This window comes from Ursus arctos, unplaced genomic scaffold, assembly GCF_023065955.2.
Source record: "Ursus arctos isolate Adak ecotype North America unplaced genomic scaffold, UrsArc2.0 scaffold_25, whole genome shotgun sequence".
In the NCBI taxonomy this organism is placed as follows: Eukaryota; Metazoa; Chordata; class Mammalia; order Carnivora; family Ursidae; genus Ursus; species Ursus arctos.
The window spans coordinates 38,457,390-38,476,718 of NW_026622930.1; the positions used below are offsets into that span (position 1 = coordinate 38,457,390).

The following is a 19,329-nucleotide window of genomic DNA, read 5'->3' on the forward strand; positions in this document are numbered from 1 at the left end:
CCTCTATTAGAGCTTTGAAGCCCGTGCTTCCAAGGAATCTTATACTACTTACATGTCTTCTCCGGAACCTTACAACACTGTTATCCTCTTCTTCTTTATATTCAACCTCTCCTTTTCAATCAGAGAACAATTTTTAGAGACACTCAGATGTCGACCATTACTAACAAGTCTTTATGTGACTCCTTCTCCTGTAGCTACCCATCTGCCTTTCCCTTCCCTTTGCAGTTCAACTTCTTAAAAACACGTGTTGATGCTTCACACTGTTGCCTGGCCATTCCACCAAAATAGGCTCCTCCAGGTTGCTTAATCCAGTGGACATTTTTAGCCCTCGTTTCATTGACTGCTTACAACAGCATTCAACACTCTCTCTTCCAACTTCCCACTGGCTTTTCAAGATGCTACACACTCTCAGCTTTCCTCCTGTCCCTGGCTTTTCCGTCCTTGTTCCCTTTGCATGCCCATCTTCATCTTCCAAGCCATTAAATATTGACAGTCAAGGCTTAGACCTAAGCCCTTTTCTCACTTTATGCTGGCTTCCAAACTATTATTCATGTGTATGGGGGAAAGGGAACTAGATGATATTTTAAGATACACAAGGACTCAAAGTATACACTCATACTTTTTTAATGAGAAATCCAGCCAAGCAAATATCTACTCACTGTGTTTTAAAACTTAAGTTCATCTCTATGACTTGTCATTAGTTTAACTCTTAAATAACCTGTTTCTTAAAAATAATCTAAAAAACAAAATCCCGTATATAAAGTAAAAAGAAGTTGGGAAGTTGCCCACTTACTCAATTTAATAGTAAGGAGACACCCCCTTTATGTCTATAGATGGAAATGCCTTTTTTTAAATTTAAAAGTTTTTAACTTAAAAAGTTTTAAACTTAAAAGTTATAGATGTATCCAATATGTGACTTTGGACAAATACTTTAGCTTAATTTCTTTTTTTTTTTTTTTAAAGATTTTATTTATTTAACAGAGATAGAGACAGCCAGCGAGAGAGGGAACACAAGCAAGGGGAGTAGGAGAGGAAGAAGCAGGCTCATACCGGAGGAGCCTGATGTGGGGCTCGATCCCAGAACGTCAGGATCATGCCCTGAGCCAAAGGCAGACGCTTAACCGCTGTGCCACCCAGGTGCCCCTAGCTTAATTTCTAACTCTCTTCATTGATAAATAAACAACCTTGATTAACCATTTCAGAACAATTACCTTGTTCTGAAAAATGTAGAAGCAAGGAGTCTAAAGTTCTAGGAATACCTAGGTAAAATGGGATTAGTAAATAATACTTCAGTCTAAAATCATACTGATGAATTCTACTTAAAAATTTTTATTCTCAACACCAAGATGAAGATTATGAGATAAAATTATTTTACAACAGAAAAATCAACTTGTAGAAAATGAAAAAACCAGCTACCAACTAGGACTACAAGCTGGTAGCCTGAATGTGATCTTCACATATATTGTTAGCCCCTGCCCCCGAACAACATGCATTCTCCAGTGCCCCTACTACTCCTCATGGACCGCACGGCATCTGAGCTTGCATCATCTGATAAAGAGGACAACACCTGTGACTATAACAGCATACAATCCATGAGGATTTACTCTAATCTGATTTTTCATGAAGTGGCCAATCTCATCTCGAAGTAGCAAAACAAAATGATACCTGTAAAAAAAAAGCTGAATAATGGCTTCAAAGGTACCAGGCCTGGATCCTACAATGTTACCTTATTTGGAATCTCTGCAGGCATGATTAGTTAAAAAACTTGCAATGGGCGGATTATTTTGGATTATACTGGAGCCCCAAATTGCAATCACAAGTGTCCTTGAAAGAGAGGCAGAGGAAGAACTTTCACAGAGGAGAAGTGAAGTGAAGACAGAGCAAAGAGAGATTTGATGATGCTCGCCCTTGAAGATTACAGTGATACATGGCTACAATCCAAGGAATGCTGCATTCTTCCTAAAGCCTCCAGAGTGAACACATTCCTGCCAACACCTTGACTTTGGCCCAGTGAAACGAATTTTGGACTTGTGCCCTCTAGAATGGTAAGAGAATAAATGTGTATGACAAATAAGAAACTGGAGTATAAAAAGTATTAATAGAACTAAGGAAAGAAATTTAAGAGATAAAAATTATTGTAATGTTTTAAATGGCAAAACAATAATGTGCAAAGAACCTATAGAAAACATCTGCAAGGGGTAAAATTAAAAATAAGAGAAAAATCATCCTGTATGCAGGTAAAAATAGAGATAAAAGTGAGTAGATTGAAGATACAAACAATGCAGATCCAACAATTTAATTAGTGTACTGTAAACAGAAAACCAAATAATGGAGAATAAAACTTCAAAGAAAAAAGAAATTAATCCCAAACTGAGGGAAATTTTGAATTGATGATTGAAAGTGTTCATCAAGTAGTAATTTTAGTAGAAAGGGTTCAATGCCAAAGTATACTTTGATAATGAATTTCAAGAATACAATTTAGAAAAATAAAAACAAAAACAAATCAGGCTGGCCTCAAACTTCTTTGAAGTTTGGCCATATAATGAAGTAAGGCCTATAAATGTTGAGGGTAAAGAGGGATATTCCCAGAATTCTATACCCAGCAAAGTTGGCATTTATATGTGAAGGTAACAGAAAAGATATCATGAACTATGCCAATACTAAAAAAGTATCATCCAGGGGTGCCTGCGTGGCTCAGTCGGTTAAGCAGCCAACTCTTGATTTCAGCTCAGGTCATGATCTTGGGGTCCTGGGATAGAGCCCCCCATCAGGCTCTGTGCTCAGCCGAGGAGTCTGCTTGTGGATTCTCTCTCCTTTTCCCTCCGCCCCTCCCCATGCTCAAGCTCTTTCTCTCTCTCTCTCTCTCTCTCAAATAAATAAAGCTTAAAAAAAAAAGTATCATCTATGTACCATTAATGGAAAACCTATTTAAAGAAAGATTAATGCCAAGAGATTAATCAAAACCAGAAATTCAATAAATGGAGATGTCAGAGTATCCAGGACTTTGGGGTGGACAACATACACTATGCAAATACAACTGTCCCTTGAAAAACATGGGTCTGATCTGCGAGGTGCACTTATACATGGATTGTTTTTAAATAAATACAGTACTATAAAATATTATTTTCTCTTATGATTTTCTTAACATTTTTTCTCGAGCTTATTTTAAGAATACAGTATACAATACAAATAACATGCAAAATATATATTAATCAACTGTTTATGTTATCAGTAAGGTTTCTAGTCAACAGCAGGCTATCAATAGTTAAGTTCCGGGGAAGACATAAGTTATATGTGAATTTTTGACCATGTGGAGAACTGGTGCCCCTAACCTCCATGTTGTTCGAGGGTCAACTGTATAACAGAAGTCAAGGGTTGGGTGCCTGGGTGGCTCAGCTGTTAAGTGTCTGCCTTTGGCTCAGTTCATGATCCCAGGGTCCTGGGACTGAGCCCCACATAGGGCTCCCTGCTCAGCGGGAAGCCTGCTTCTTCCTCTCCCACTCCCTCTGCTTGTGTTCCTTCTCTCCCTGTATCTCTCTCTGTCAAATAAATAAAATCTTAAAAAAAAAAAGTTAAAAAAATTATTAGAAAAAAAGAAGTCAAGGGTTGTGATTTTAATTTCAGAGAAAGAAAAGCATAAGGAATAAGTTAATAAATACAATGACTATCTTTTTTTAACTGATGTGTACTCTAAAATTATAACTTAAAATACTTTTATGCCAGATAATTCATACAACCCTTCAAAAATACTATGTGCTGAAATTAAAACTATATTTTCTGTTCAAATATGCTTAAAACATTAAAAACCAAGCATTTATTTGATTGTATATTGGAAAACAAAAGCTGTCAAGTTTCCTAACATACTCCCATTCACCCTACTCCAGGAACCACCGCCCCACCCCCCACAAAAGAAAACAAATGACACAGACTATATTATCTGACTTTAAAACGGTAATAGTAGATGTTGGTAACAATGAAGAAAGAAGAAAACTTTAAACATCTGGAAATTGCTTTAAAGGCATGCTTCTCATCAACCTTGCAGTGAGTTTGTACATTTTTACAATTACAGAATATTTAGAAACAATAATGATAAGTAAAACCTTATATCAAATTTTATGAGAGGTGACCAAACGTTACTCAGGAAAACTAACACTTTCTTAGTAAAAAAGGTGAAAATCAGTACATTAAATCTCAACCCAAAAAGTAAAAAGACCAACCACATGCATACACACAGACCTAAGGAAAGAAATATATTAAGGAATATATTAAGAAAAATTTAGGTAAACGTGATGTCATATGAGTGAAAAATGAGTAAAACACGTAAACCACTAATTAGTCTGAGAAAAACTATTATTCAAAATTAGAAACCAAACAAGCATACAGCCTGCCTCTGAGACAGGTGTTTGTTTTGTTTTATAAAACACACCGTACAATTCTTTGCTAATAAATTTGAAAATATGGAGGAGACAGACAATGTTCTTGAAAAACAAATTACCAAATTTTTTTCAAGCAGTGATGAAATAGAGACCAGTAACTCTGGAACAAAATGAGAAAGTTATCAAAGAACTAACCCTCAAAAGAACTCTAGGGCTCATGAAAAACAAAATAAAAAAAGCAGAAGAACCATTCCAGGTTAAAGAAGACCAAGGAGCTAGGACAATAAAGTTTAACGTGCAATTGTGCACTGGCTTATATATGTGTGTGCAAAAAGAGTATGTATGCGTACATACACAAAGAGGGAAAAAAGAAAACGTATAAAACAAATGTGGGAAAAAAGTAGTCATTTAGGTAAATATGAAAGTTCACTGTACCTTTATTTCTTCAAATTTTCTGTAAGTTTAAATTGTTTCCAAAATAAAGTTATTAAAAACAAGTGTATCAGACAATTTCACAACCAAGATCTTGCAAGCCTTAAAACAGTAATCCTGATTAAAAACTGTCAAAGACAGTACCAAAAAATAAAACTATAATCCAAACATAGTAACACGGATGCAAAAAACCCTAAGTATAAGCAAATCACCTAGAAGAGCTCATCTTAAGAATTTAACTACGAGGGGCGCCTGGGTGGCACAACGGTTAAGCGTCTGCCTTCGGCTCAGGGCGGGATCCCAGCGTTCTGGGATCGAGCCCCACATTGGGCTCCTCTGCTAGGAGCCTGCTTCTTCCTCTCCCACTCCCTCTGCTTGTGTTCCCTCTCTCGCTGGTTGTCTCTATCTGTCAAATAAATAAATAAAATCTTAAAAAAAAAAAAAAAGAATTTAACTACGAGCCAACATTCAGAGACTTATTAATTTGCCATCTTTTTAAAAAAGAAATCCCAAGGGGGGCTCCTGGGTGGCTCAGTCAGTTAAGCGTCTACCCTCAGCTCCTGTCATAATCCTGGAGTTCCAGAATCAAGCCCCGGGGGGGGGGGGGGGCAGGCTCCCTGCTCAGCCGGGAGTCTGCTTCTCACTCTCCCTCTGCTCCTTATCCCACTCTTCCAAGCGCTCTAATAATTTTTTTTAAAGATTTTATTTATTTATTTGACAGAGAGAGAGACAGCCAGCGAGAGAGGGAACACAAGCAGGGGGAGTGGGAGAGGAAGAAGCAGGCTCCAAGCGGAGGAGCCTGATGTGGGGCTGGATCCCAGAACGCTGGGATCACACCCTGAGCAAAGGCAGGCGCTTAACGACTGAGCCACCCAGGTGCCCCTAAATAAAATTAAAAAATAAAAAATAAAAATAAAAAAGTTCAAAGGAAAAAAACCACATGATCGAATTTTCATCTGATAAAATTCATTCTATAATATGATAATCTATATTTCAAGCCAAAGAGGAAACATAGTGATTAGAACAAGTCCCAGAAAAGAAACGAACACAAGGATACCTATTCTTATCCCTAATATCTAGCAAGGTCCAGAAATAATAATCAATACAGTTAAGATTTTTTTAAAAGGCATAAAATTATGAAAGATCAAATTGCTATTTGCAGATATTAACTATGTGATGGCAAACTCAAAATCTAAAACAATATTAGGAAAAAAAGTTCAATAAGGTTATCTGACTACAGAAAATCCTTAAGAAAACTATTAAAAATAACCACTTAGAAAGTAAAGAAAAAAATGCCAATATGTCTTTATATCTAAATAAATAATCAAAGAAATATTCAGAACCTTTAAGAAGAGAGCTTCAGAATAAAAGACACTCCTATTTCTGAGACAGGAAGATTCAATATTGCCAAGACAGTTAACCTTCCTTTCTTAATCAATAAATTTAGTATAACCACAACTGGGTCTTTTTGTTCCCAGACCTTGATGAAATGATTCCAAAATTCATATGAAAGAATAAATGTTTGGGAATAGCCAAAACATTCTAAAAAACATTAGCATTTGTCACATCTAATATTAAAATAATTTCAAATTATGTTATTTAAGAGGGAATACTAAAAGGATTCGTAAGTGGAACAGAATTGAGACTCTGGAAAGACAACTGTGGGAACAAAAATTCAATAAATGGTGTTAAAACAGCTGGCCTATTTCAATCCTGCCCTCCCATGGAAAGTAGCTGAATTCCTATTACACATCTTAAAATAAATACCAGGTAATTAAAGATTTAAGTTTGAAATACTGTAATAAAACCATACAAGTACATCCAGGCAAATATTTCTATAATTTTATTGTAGGAAAGAATCTAAGTATGACATTTTTTTGCCATTGGGGAAAAAAAGACTTCGTAAGTCTTTTAAAGAAATAAAAAGCAATTCCAGAGGAATAAAACTTCTACACTATAAAACCAAGCTCATAAGCTTGAGAGGCACATACCTTTAAAACAAGTATTTGCAATATATATGGTAAAGTTAATATTCCTAAAATAGACAGAAGTCTCTTATAAGGCAATAAAATGAACACTTTGAAGGGAAAGAAACGAAGAACACGAACAGATAATGCAATTCATCAAAGAATACAAATGGACAATAAGTACATGGAGTAATAACTAACCTCACTAGCCATTAAACACAGATTTATTTTTTACACATTATCGAGGCTTAAAAATGGGGTGCCTGGGTGGCTCAGTGGGTTAAGCGTCTGCCTACGGCTTGGGTCATCATCCCAGGGTCCTGGGACTGAGCCCTGAGACTGGCTCCCTGCTCAGGGGGGAGTCTGCTTCTCCATCTTCCTCTGCCTGCCCCTCCCCCTGCTCAGGCTCTTGCACGCATGTTCTCTCTCTCTCAAACAAATAAAATCTTTAAAAAAAGATTAAAAATTTATAGTGTCCAGTATTGGCAAAGGAGTAAAAAAAAATATATGCTTCTCATAGGTAGAAGAGTAAACTGCCACCTTTTTAAAGGATATGTGGACACACATTAATTTTAAATGTTGACTTCCATTTAAATGGTTTTCTATATGCACACTCTGAAGTACCCTTCTATTCTAAAAATATTTTTAAAATAAATGAACTATAAAACAAAATTAAGAAGACCAAGTCACCTGCTAAAGATAAACTATTAAAATACAAAGCTTTTTGTGAAGCTGAAACTACGAGCCTCCTGGGTTCAACTAACAGAGATGGAGAAGAGTCTACATCCTGTAGGGATGGTAACCAATTAAAAACGCCCTGTGCAAAGCTGGGATAGAACTCAAGCTCACTGAAACTCATGCCTGGGGTGGAGGGGTCTGTTGCCTATAAAAGGAGCTGGGAAAAGCTACTTACTAACCTTATCACCTGGAGCTATAGTTTAGATGAAGTTAGGTGCCCAAAGAGCAGAAGAGTATAGCTCTTCTTCTAGTCTGTGTCTTTTCTTGGAGAGAGCCTGATCCTGATCTTATCAAGAATCAGGAACCACACCTCCAACATAAGACATGGTTTCAGACTGGGCACCCCACGGCCAAGATGTAGGCACATGCAAAAACACTGGATAAGAAGGGTGAAAACAAAGAAAACAAAAAACTTCCATTTAGTAAGAGAACAAAAACCAAACTCCAAAACACATGAGGAAAAAAAAAAAAAACTATGATGGACAGCCAACAAAATCAACAATTGTAGGAATTCAAACTAGAAGGAAAAATAACAATCTGAAAATAACGTAAAATGTGTGTTTAGGATCCTTCCAAAGTTAAAAAAGACAATAGACATGAAGAGGAAAAATCGTCAGAAATCAAACCAGAATAGGTGTCTATTAGAGAGGGAGAATCTGAAAGGGAGAAAAACATTCACTGAGAAATAAAAACAACTGAGGCCACGTAAACTCTAGCTGAATAAAGTCAAGGGGTTAATTAGTAAATTGAAAAATGATACTTTGGAACTGCCTAGAAAATAACATAGAGATTAAAAAGGAATACTGGAAAAGCAATATTCAAAAATACAGGGACACCTGGCTGGCTCAGTGGGTAAAGCATGATCTCGGGGTTGTATGTTTGAATCCCATGTTGGGCGCAGAGATTACTTCAAATCTAAAAAAAAAAAAAAAAAGAAAAAGAAAAATATAAAGGTTAAAGAATTTTCTAGAATTGAAGAAAGATAGGCGTCTTCAAATAACAATGTATTTCAAAGAGTACCTCCATACAGCACAACATATACCTCCTAGGCATATGAGCGTGTGTTCAGGATATCAAGTAGGTAGAACAAATACTAATATTTATACCACACTTAAAAAACAGGGTTCTGTCCTGCATATAGTTTACATATATTAATGTAATGACTGCTACAACCCCTTACAATACAGATACGCTCTCATCATCTCTGTTTAGAACTTGCCCAAGGTCACACAGTGAATAGTGGTGACAGGATACAGAAAAGGAATCTTTTTAAAAACTGGTAGAGAGAAAAATTAAATACAAAGGCCTAACAACTAGGTAGAAACCAGACTTCTCAGAGATCCAAGTTTCATAAAACAATGAAATATCTTGAGGGTACTAATAGGAAGGGGGGACCTATTAACCAAGAATTCTTTATTTGCTATAAAAAAAGGAAAATAATGTATAAAATATACTTTCAGATGAAAAGTACAGACATTTATAGGCCACACTCTGTTACTGAAAAGATTACTAAAAGACATACCTTAGCAAGAAAGGTAACTCCAGTAGTGAGATACAAGGAACTGTCCTCACTGAAATATTTGGCTGATTAAAGTAGATATTAAATATAAAAAAGAAAACGAAACTTTTTTATGCTACAAAAAGAGGAAATAAAATTGTAGACAGTTATACTGATGATGAAGGAATGTTGTGTTTAATCAAATTTGAGCTCACAGAAAAAAAAATCACCAAATATACAAGGGAACAGGCTGCAATGAACAGGAGTGACATAACAAATATGTGATATAAAATAACTATGTATGAAACATTTAACAAGACTTTTCACACAAGCACACACACACACCAGGAAAATGAGAAGAAATTATTTAAAAATTTACCAAGGAAACTGGGAAAGAATTAAATACCACTTTTGGAAATTAAGAAAATCATTGATATTAAAATTTCAAAGGATGACAACAGATTAGAAACAAATGCAATAAATTTAGTTCACTGAGTTAAAGAAATAAAATTATGTTCACTTCAAAAAACCTACAACCAAAGGATGAGGGGGAAACGGGAAGGAGAAAAGAAAATCAAATTCTCCAACAATAAATAGTTAAGTAGCATACATAGTCCACAGAAGTAGCTGTAAGTTAAGACTCAGACTTTAGAGTGCCTCTGAAAGCCCAAAAACTGTTAACTAATCTCTCTGTTGATGCCAACTCCCTAGAATATGGCTATGGTAGTAGCAGAGTTCCTTACACTCTCAAGCAACATTTATTCCACTGAGAGAATCAGAAAACACCAGCAAAATAACGGCACCTTCCTCTATAAGGTACAGCTTAATCTAACAAACGCTCCTCTGGTATCTCATTTTCTAAATATACCTAAATCACAGCAATCTTTAAATTTGTATATCTTTACTTTAGGGAGAGGTAGAAGTTTCTTGTGGGGTCCATAAATTTGCAGCTCACAGGGCTTAAGGCCTCTGGAATGTTACTCCAATCTCCCTCAGGCCTAAAATATTTTCACAGGTTTCTCTGGTTAAATATTCTTTTAATAAAGCTCAATTTTAGATTAGTCAGTTAAATCAACAAATACTCTTAAATTTCTCCTACAAGTAATCTGTAAAAGTTATGAAGAAAGAGGTGTGGTTTTTTTTTTCTTTTTAAGATTTTATTTGACACAGAGAGAGAGAAAGCAAGAGAGAGCACACAAGCAGGGGGAGTGGCAGGCAGAGGGAGAGGGAGAAGCAGGCTCCCCGCTGAGCAAGGAGCCAGACGAGGGTCTCCATCCCAGGACCCTAGGATCATGACCTGAGCCAAAGGCACACACTTAACCGACTGAGCCACCCAGGTGCCCCTATAGCATTCTTTTGAATAGAAATACTTATTTAAAAAAAATATAATTTTGTAAACTTGGTTTCCAATACTAAAAATACTCATTCAAATCAGATAACATTTTATATGTGAAATAATGAATCTCATTGCTCTAAAGAAATTAAGTATCTCCATCACCTGCTCCTTTAGAAAGTTATATACAAAATACTGTAGGCAATATTTCTGATAAGGAACTGATTATGGGGTTTTAAACATATCATCCAAGATATAAAATACAAATACAAACAGTTCCCATTAGTTTGCATTCCCCTCCTCCCAAATTTTGAGTCTGCTTATTACAGGACTTTACTCCTTTAAAGCTGTATGTATGACTATGGCTCTATGGGGGGCACTTTTACTGATTGTACCTAAAATCCCATAACAGTCCTAGCCCAACCAGAAGCCCCTGCTCTATCAAATCAAATTAGATTTTCTTTGGCAGCAGCAATCTCTCAATTAGCGCCATTCCCCTGGCTAATCTAGATCCCTGAAGTAGTCCACTGAGTATGGAGGCATCCAGAACAGGATTCTACCTCTCCAATTTGAAAAGCCTCAAGGGACAGTGCCATTTACTTCTCTGTGGGATTTCTCCAAAGTATCCCAAGGTGATAAGGGTCACCCATGCTACACTGGTTCAAACCTGAAGATCTTCAAATAACCCCCCCCCCAAAAAAAACCATAATTCAACTTTTTAAATTCCTATACAAAGTTCTGGAAAGAAAATACGTCAAGGGTACTAAACCTCATCAGAAAATGGAATTATCATTTGTGCTTCACTGACATTATGACTAAAATTCAAAGTTCAGAACGGAGAATTAAAAAAAAAAAATCTTATCTTCTACTACATAACATCTCTGCCTTTTTTTTCTTCCTTCTAGGTCTTATTCTCTCCTAAGCAACCTCCAAGTTTTATTCTTCTGTTCACAAACTCAGTCTCCTCGCAAATTCTGTACCATTTCTATTCCTGTTCTCATGAGGAGAACTCTGTCCCTCCCCAGCCTGATCAATCTCAATCTCCTCTTCTATTTTCCTGTTCTTGCCTTTCTCATTCTTGGGTTTAGGGGAGTAAGAAGGTAGAGTTCAGGCAAGTCAGCTGCTAGGGGAAACATTTCAGTGAGCTCATGCAAGCAAGCCTGAGCCTGCAACTTTAGAAGAGAAATGGCTACTAGAGCAACACTTCAGGGAACGCTGAGGGACTAATGAGCAACCCCCAGGAAAAAGCACTTCTGGATGAGGACTAATGTTATACACTCTTTGAACTTATAATACTAGTGAAGAGGCTGATTCTTGGTTTAAAGTTGGAATCAGTCTTCCAATTACTGAATTAATTATTCCTGGTCAGAGGAGGAGGAAACAATCATTATTTAAGCTATATAAGGAGGCTACATTACTCACCACTGGTTCAGCTCATAAGATATACAAGATGTTTATAAAGGCTAGAAATTAACTGATCAAAAACTTATCAAGACTGTACTTATATGAAATATCCAAAAAAATGTATAGAGACAGAAAGTAGATGAGTGGTTGACAAGGGCTGGGGGAGAGGAGAATGGGGAGTGACTGCTAATGAGTACAAGGTTTCTTTGGGGGTGATGTAAATGTTCTAAAATTAAATTGTGGTTAATGGTTGCACAATTCTGTGAATACACTAAAAACTTCTGAGCTGCAGACTTTAAATGGGTGAATTTTATGCTATGTGAGTTATATCTCAATAAAGTCATTTAAAAAGACTGCTATGGGTTTGTATGGTTTTCTGTATCTATATTTTATTTTCCATTAAAAGATTTTAAAAGATGACTACAGATTATATGGAGCAACATGTAATATACTATATTAAAATTTTTCAAAGATTATCTGAAAACTTCCTCAGCTGCCCAATATTTCATCTTATAGCTTCAATTAAATACTGACTTCACTCTTTGAATAAAATATTTTTCCAAATAACCAAATTTCATCCAAATAAATTATAATGCAAGACTCTTACTAAGTTAAATAATACCTAAATTTAATGCCCTAAATTAAAACCTTAAAAAATGAAATTTGAAAAAGCAAACCAAAAGAGAACAAGCAAACCAACCAAAGTCAGTCAGATACAGTTCTTCTAGGCTAAACTGTATTTCCATGAAGTCCATGACACAAGTTATCTTTTTTCTACCAAATATCATTTAAAAAAAGTCTTTGCTGAATTGGGTAAAAATTTACAACTACCCAAACCATAGTTACATTGTGCAGGTATGAGCAGCAGTCTCAGTTTCACACAGTAAGTGTAGACAGAGCTTGCTGCTTTTGATATTTCCTTCACGCTTAATGTATCAGTATCTTGCAGACATGTACTGTGATATGAATTACATGCTCCATAAGGTAGTCCTCTTAAGTTTCTACAAAGGTATGTACTGCGCAATTTTTAAAAGTAAACTTCAGAAGGACATAATTGCCTGAAAAATATCTAAGCTCAATTTAGTTGGTGGGTTTTAGTGACTATAAAAATTAGATACTGACCTATTTTCACTTACAACTACAGCATAAGCAAAACATTGAAAAGATGTGGAAAGCACAGAGCTATCTAGTTTTTAAAGTTTTCTAAGAATGTTCTACAGTATTCATAATCTCAATTTGCCTCATCTGTTAATTATTTCAAATTTCTCAGTTTTTAATAACTTGCCTACAGAAGTGGATTCAATTTCCAGTTTGCTATTTTAAACCTTGCATATTTGAGGATTCAGACTCAGACTGACCTAGAAAATAATAACTGACTCCATTAGCCAATCCATTCTTTTTTCTTTTGCTTAAAACAAACAAAACCCCGTGTGTGACAGTACATTTAAAAATGTATGCTGGCAACCTGAAAGAAGGGGAAAATAAAATTTATTAAATATTTAAGATGATAAAAGGCTTATTCACAAACAAAATATGTAGCAAATTTTAAGTATTTTACACATACGAAATGCCACTGCTAGAAAAAAGAACCAAAAAGTATCTGCCTCTAAGAGAAAGACTTCTGTCCATACAATCTAACCATTTTTCAAAAACAGATTCATTCACTGAGTCCACAAGTTTTGATGAGATGCTTTGTGTGTATGGAAAAGGGTGTCGGGAAAGTAAGAGAAAAAAGGGTTTTTTTTTAAGTGAAAATTCCATCTTTCTAATAGCTTAAAAAATACTATCTAACTTCCCCCTGTACTTGATTAGCCACACCTCAAATGACATGACCTAAAATAAATTTCTCAATTCCCTGCCACTTCTCCTACTGAGTTCCCTGTCTCAGGAAATGCATCTACCATTAGTCATAAGCTCACAGAATCCTTATTTCACCCTTATCATAGTATATAAGACCCTATGAATTCTTCTTATTTTAGATTTTAAGACTCATGAGGGAAGGGGTCATGTCTTTTCTAATCATAATACTTTGCATATAGTGAGACACTTGTTTTATATGTAGGACAAAGGAATGATAGCCATTATCATGACTTTTGTCAACAGACTCAGGAATTCTTTTCTACCGAGGAAAAGGTATTCCCATACAAGAGGACCTGCAAACAAACTGTATCCTACCGTTTCCATTTGTTATTCTATAGAATGCATAGTTCTAATTTTTAAAATCTCTACAGAAATATAATTGATTTCTAGTAAGAAAATATTGGACTCTAATGCACATGTGCAGCTTACCAATTAAAACTCTGATTTTCAGATTGTGTTAATGACTTTTTTTTTAAAGATTTTATTTATTTATTCAACAGAGAGAGAGACAGCCAGCGAGAGAGGGAACACAGCAGGGGGAGTGGGAGAGGAAGAAGCAGGCTCCCAGCAGAAGAGCCTGATGCGGGGCTCGATCCCAGAACGCCGGGATCACACCCTGAGCGGAAGGCAGACGCTTAATGACTGAGCCACCCAGGCGCCCCTGTGTTAATGACTTTTAAAAGTTTCTTGACATCATTAGTTGACATTCTCATTCCTGTAAACTGCCACATAAGATATACTGGAGGGGACAAAAGAGAAAGATGTAGTTTTGACTAGAAGTTAGAGCCTATACATTCTCTTTCTGAGCTATTTACTTATTCATCTGATCATTCAATCAATAGTCATGAATGAGTAAAATTTTTAAAGTGTTTTCTACATGAGAAGCAAAGTATAAGGTAATTTAGACACAAAGGAATAATTTCTGAGAGCTCGGAAACCCACTTTCAACGTACTTCAGACAAAAATATTTTTAACTTAGTCTGGGAGTTTTACTGTATATAAAATGAATTAATCCCATATGCACTTAAGGAGCTCCTTATTCTACTGATTGTAGCAAACTAGTATAAGATCACACTAGATGGCCGACTAGTTGTGGAAGTACTTGCTTACACTATGAGGAAGCATTTACACAGAGAAAAATGAACATGACAGATATGGAATAATACAGGTTAAGTTGTGGGTTGACAGCAGAACAAAAACTGCCACTTCTAAGATCAGCCCCTAACATCCAAACAGCCCTACAGACTCTCAGCAAGGATAATAATCTACTGCTTCATAAAAAGTGAAAATTTGATTTACCATCTATTTACATTCTGAAGAATGATGGCATACTGCAAAGATGTTTTTCTAAAGCCTGGTAAATTTTGTAATTCTGTTTGCAAAATAAAACCAAAAAAACAATGTACAGCCACTCCTTGCTTATTCTTATCATTAATATTTTCATTTCTGAAATTTGGTAACAGAGGTAAGTAAGCAAGCTGCACCTCCTATAGACGTAATATCAAAATAGACGTAATTTTCTACCACTGATACTAAAGAAAAGAAGTGCTAAAAAAAAAGAAAAAGCCAAGGCATTTATTCAAAATCAGTAATGAATTACATTCTTAGAAAAAGCACAATAGTTCTTGAATAACATATTCTTTAAATAAAATAAGTAGGCTACATATAGACTGACTCAAAACAAAATACACACAAAAAAACCTCATTTATCTACATCCTTGCCTGAATGGTCATATCACAGATGAGTAAAAAGAACCAGCCTAAATATAAAATGGATTACACATGACCTACGCTCTCATAATTTGCTATACTTCTGGTTCACGTGCAATTTTCTTTGTCATGTGTTCATCAGAAAGTAAGCAAGGAGACTACGAAGATTAAACAATCATATATTGAGCATCAACTTAAAACAAATAAAACCCTGTTCCTGCTTTCAAGGAATTTATTTTTAAAAATATTAATATTGAAATATTCCATTTATAATATAACTTCTATTGTAAACCCAATTAGGTAGCTTGTGTTTAAGACTATCTTCTTAAATTCACTAAGAATTTAATCTGAATAAAGGATTGATGAAAGCATTTGTCAGTGGGTTGCAAAGTTATGAATAAGCCATAAGGCAAAACTGTGTATGGCTTGTGGTACTAGTTGTGTATTATGCCTATATCTTATATTTTTCTTATATTACAAAATTTAATAGCTCTTGGTAAAAAGTTCTAAAGTGAATTGACATAACATATGACACTATACTTTTCAAATTTAGTATACCCTTCCACCTCGGATCCCAACTCAATCACAAGATTCACTCACTGGGTACAATGGAAATGTAGTCATACCCTTCATAACCAAAGATTTTCTAAACCATCACAACTGCCAAAAGTTTCTTTTAGCAGGAGCAATAAAACTACAGTGATACATATATACAATAACTATGCAAAATCCAAGGACATGTGTTTAGCTTCTATTACCAGCTGTGAAACTTTGGACAAGTAACTTAACCTTTGTCTCAATTTCTTCATCTGTGAAGATACAAGTAATAATAGTATCTATCTCATATACAGAGATAGGAAGATTTAATGAGACAGTAATTAAAATTTTTCTATGATAATGCCTGGCCCACTGCTCCATAATGTTAGCTATCATTGTTAGTAGCTAATGTTAAGGCTAGAAAAATTTAAAAGGTGCACAAAGAATTAAATTTTTGATTCTGGTCTCATCAGTATCATACTCCAATAAATGAGTCTTAGCAACCAGACTGCCTATATAAAACTATCCATTTAAAAATTCAATAAAGGAAATTTTACTATGCATTTTCCAAATACTGAAAACAGTTTAATAGTTTGATACGGTTTAAAATTTAGCTTTAAGGTTTATATGAACATAGACTATTCATATATTATGTATTTGTTTTGGTTCACATCAAGAGTTATCTCCCTTCTTTAACACATCATCTAATTACTGTGACTCCACAACTCCCCATTTAAAAGGTTGCCTAGTTCACAGTATCTGCAAATAAACTCTGGAAAGAGATGCAAGACTATGAATGTCCTACTAACCCTCAAAGTGAAAACACTGGAAGTTAAAATGAAACCTTTAGGTCTAGAATCAATCAACCTAATTTTCTATACCAACATAAGAACTCTGCCACATTTCTGGTATGTATAATTTTCACACTTAAATATCCAGGTTCAGCCAAAATAATATATAGGAAGAAAAGTAGGAAATGTCTGCTACCTGAAATGTCTGCTACCTGAAAGCTCTGAACCTTTTCCACCACCTCCTACAGCAATCACTTCCAGTCTCAGGTAGATTTTGCCTAATATTTACAAAATATCTGAATATCTACTACCCACAAGGCACTGTGGTAAGCTCTGGGGATAATAAAAAGTTATTGTATTTTCCCCTTCCGAATTTTATAATTAAACTGAACACACAGTTATAATAAGAACACAAATACCCAGCAATAAAGTATACAACTAAAGCCATGCAAATAATACAATAGATATTGCTATAGAAGGACAGAGAAATGAGAGATGAAACACTGAGATCAGAGATGGCTTTGTGAAGGAAGAAATATTAGAAATGAGCTTTGATAGAGAGGAAAGCAAAAGCTAGAAAAAGAAGGGCAAGAATTCCAACCTACCAATTAGCATGAACAACAACCCATTGAGGTAAAAGGACAGGGTGTGCTCCAGAGATGGCAAGTGTACTGGTTCGGTTGAAATAGATCAGTCCTGGGACGCCTGGGTGGCTCGGCTGGCTAAGCACATGACTTGTGATTTTGGTTCAGGTCACGATCTCATGGGTCCCAAGACCGAGTCTCATGTCTAGCTCCCGCCTCAGTGGGGAGTCTGCTTGAAATTCTCTCTCTGCCCCTCCCCCCACTCACTCACACTCTCTCTCCAAAATAAATACATAAATCTTTAAAAAAAGAGAAAGAAATATATCAATCCTGAAGTTCAATTATGGAAAGTCTCAAAAGCCCAGCAAAGAATTCTAAACTTTCTCCTAGATGAAAAGGGAATCACAAAGCATATTAAGCAGAGAAATAATATGATACAAACAGTTTTTTAGAAGGAGTTTGTGATGGTTTATAGAATGGGGAAGGGAGATGGCAGCACAAAATGAAAGTGGGAAAGACCAGCTGGAGTGCTAAAAGCATGGTTTGGGTATGAAATGATTAAGATCTGTACTACTTTAATACAATTTTTCAACCTTAAATAACACAGGACCCACCTGTAAAGCCTTAATACCTTCTCTATAAAGACTATTTTTTTCAGAAGAACTGTTGATTAGAATTTAGTTTTCTTACCCTCTCTTGCATTTTTTCCATAGCAGTATCTTCTAACCCATTTCTAATCATAAACTGTAACTTCTCTTCAAAATACCAACCCTTATCTTTCTTCCCTTACTGATCATTCTAGTCTGAGCATTCACCTTTGCTTTATTACTTACTCTTTATCCTCTATTTAACCATCTATTCCCACCTAACCATTAACTCCAAACCCATGACCTCTCCAGCTTCATACAGTCAAACAAATCTACTCATACTCAACTTTCTCTTCCAAACGTCTTAACGTTTAACTTTTACATATAAATACTATATGCCCACAACCTTTATAACTTCTTCTAAAGTCTCTACTCAATCTCTTATAGTATGGTTTCTAGGCTCACTGCTAAAACTGTACTCAAAGACTCACACTCAGTAAATCTCTATTCTGGTATCTTAAGATTTTACAAACTCAATAGCAGCTACTATTTATATACACAATCATCTCACTTAATGTTTCAGGAATACCTTACGAGCAGCACCTGGGTGGCTCAGCTGGTTTAAGTGACTGCCTCTGACTCAGGTCACGATCCCGGAGTCCCAGGATGAGTCCACGTGGGGCTCCCTGCTCAGTGGGGAGTCTGCTTCTCCCTCTGATCCTCCCCCTCTCTCATGCTCTGTTTCCAATAAATAAATAAAATCTTAAAAAATAATAATAATAATACCTTATGAGAAAGGCTTTCCCATAAGACAGATAAAGAAAACTGAGGCTTAAAGAAATCGAGGAGCTTGCCCAAAATCACCCCACTAGGAAATTTTACCATCACCTCCTCTCTAAAGTCTTTAATGTATGTACTTAGAAACATTTCCCTTCATCCCTCATCAAGGATATCTACCATTTGAGAATTTAATATTGATTCCATTCCTCAATCTAAACAATGATAGTTGAAGACATAAAACTATTTAGCTCTGCTGACTTCAGAAACTTGGGGAATGAAAAAATGAACTTAACTTCTTAAATCTTTTCTGAATGTTTCAGAAGAGACTCCTGTATTGGAAGACTTAATTTATACATAAATATATAGGGTGTCTTTTAATTCTGGGAATCTGAATCAACATTCAGCTTCTCAATTTTTGACTTCTAGGAACAAGAAGGCTCATCTAGTTGGGAAAAATTCACTCAGAAAGTATTTTGAAAATAATTTTGTACCTACGCAGTTCTGATCCTGGCATGTTACTTAGATTCCCTGAGTCTATATTTCTTCATTTGTAAGACAGAAATAACATCATATACTTCAGAGAGTTGTGGGAAAATCAAAGCCTGACAAATGGTCAATACACTGTGGCTTTCATTATTCCTTTATTCTGTTATCTAGAGGTAGTTTGTTCTCATAGGATTTTAATCCAAATCATATCAGCTACAAAAACACTAATGACTTTCAATCCAGATC

The 19,329-nt window shown here is 35.5% G+C and overlaps 1 protein-coding gene across 4 annotated transcripts in view; it reads right to left on the reverse strand.

Moving 5' to 3' along the window:
* The window catches only part of PPM1A (protein phosphatase, Mg2+/Mn2+ dependent 1A), a 45,402-nt gene that overhangs the window by 21,153 nt on the left and 4,920 nt on the right, over window positions 1-19,329 (reverse strand). The window contains exon 1 of one of the 4 annotated variants that reach the window (XM_048219868.2): window positions 17,252-17,549. The exons of the other annotated variants lie outside the window; for them this stretch is intronic. Coding sequence (XP_048075825.1) covers window positions 17,252-17,261 — 10 coding nt within the window. The 5' untranslated portion in view covers window positions 17,262-17,549. Of the gene's footprint in view, window positions 1-17,251; window positions 17,550-19,329 lie in introns of those variants that run through there. 4 annotated transcript variants of the gene reach the window in all.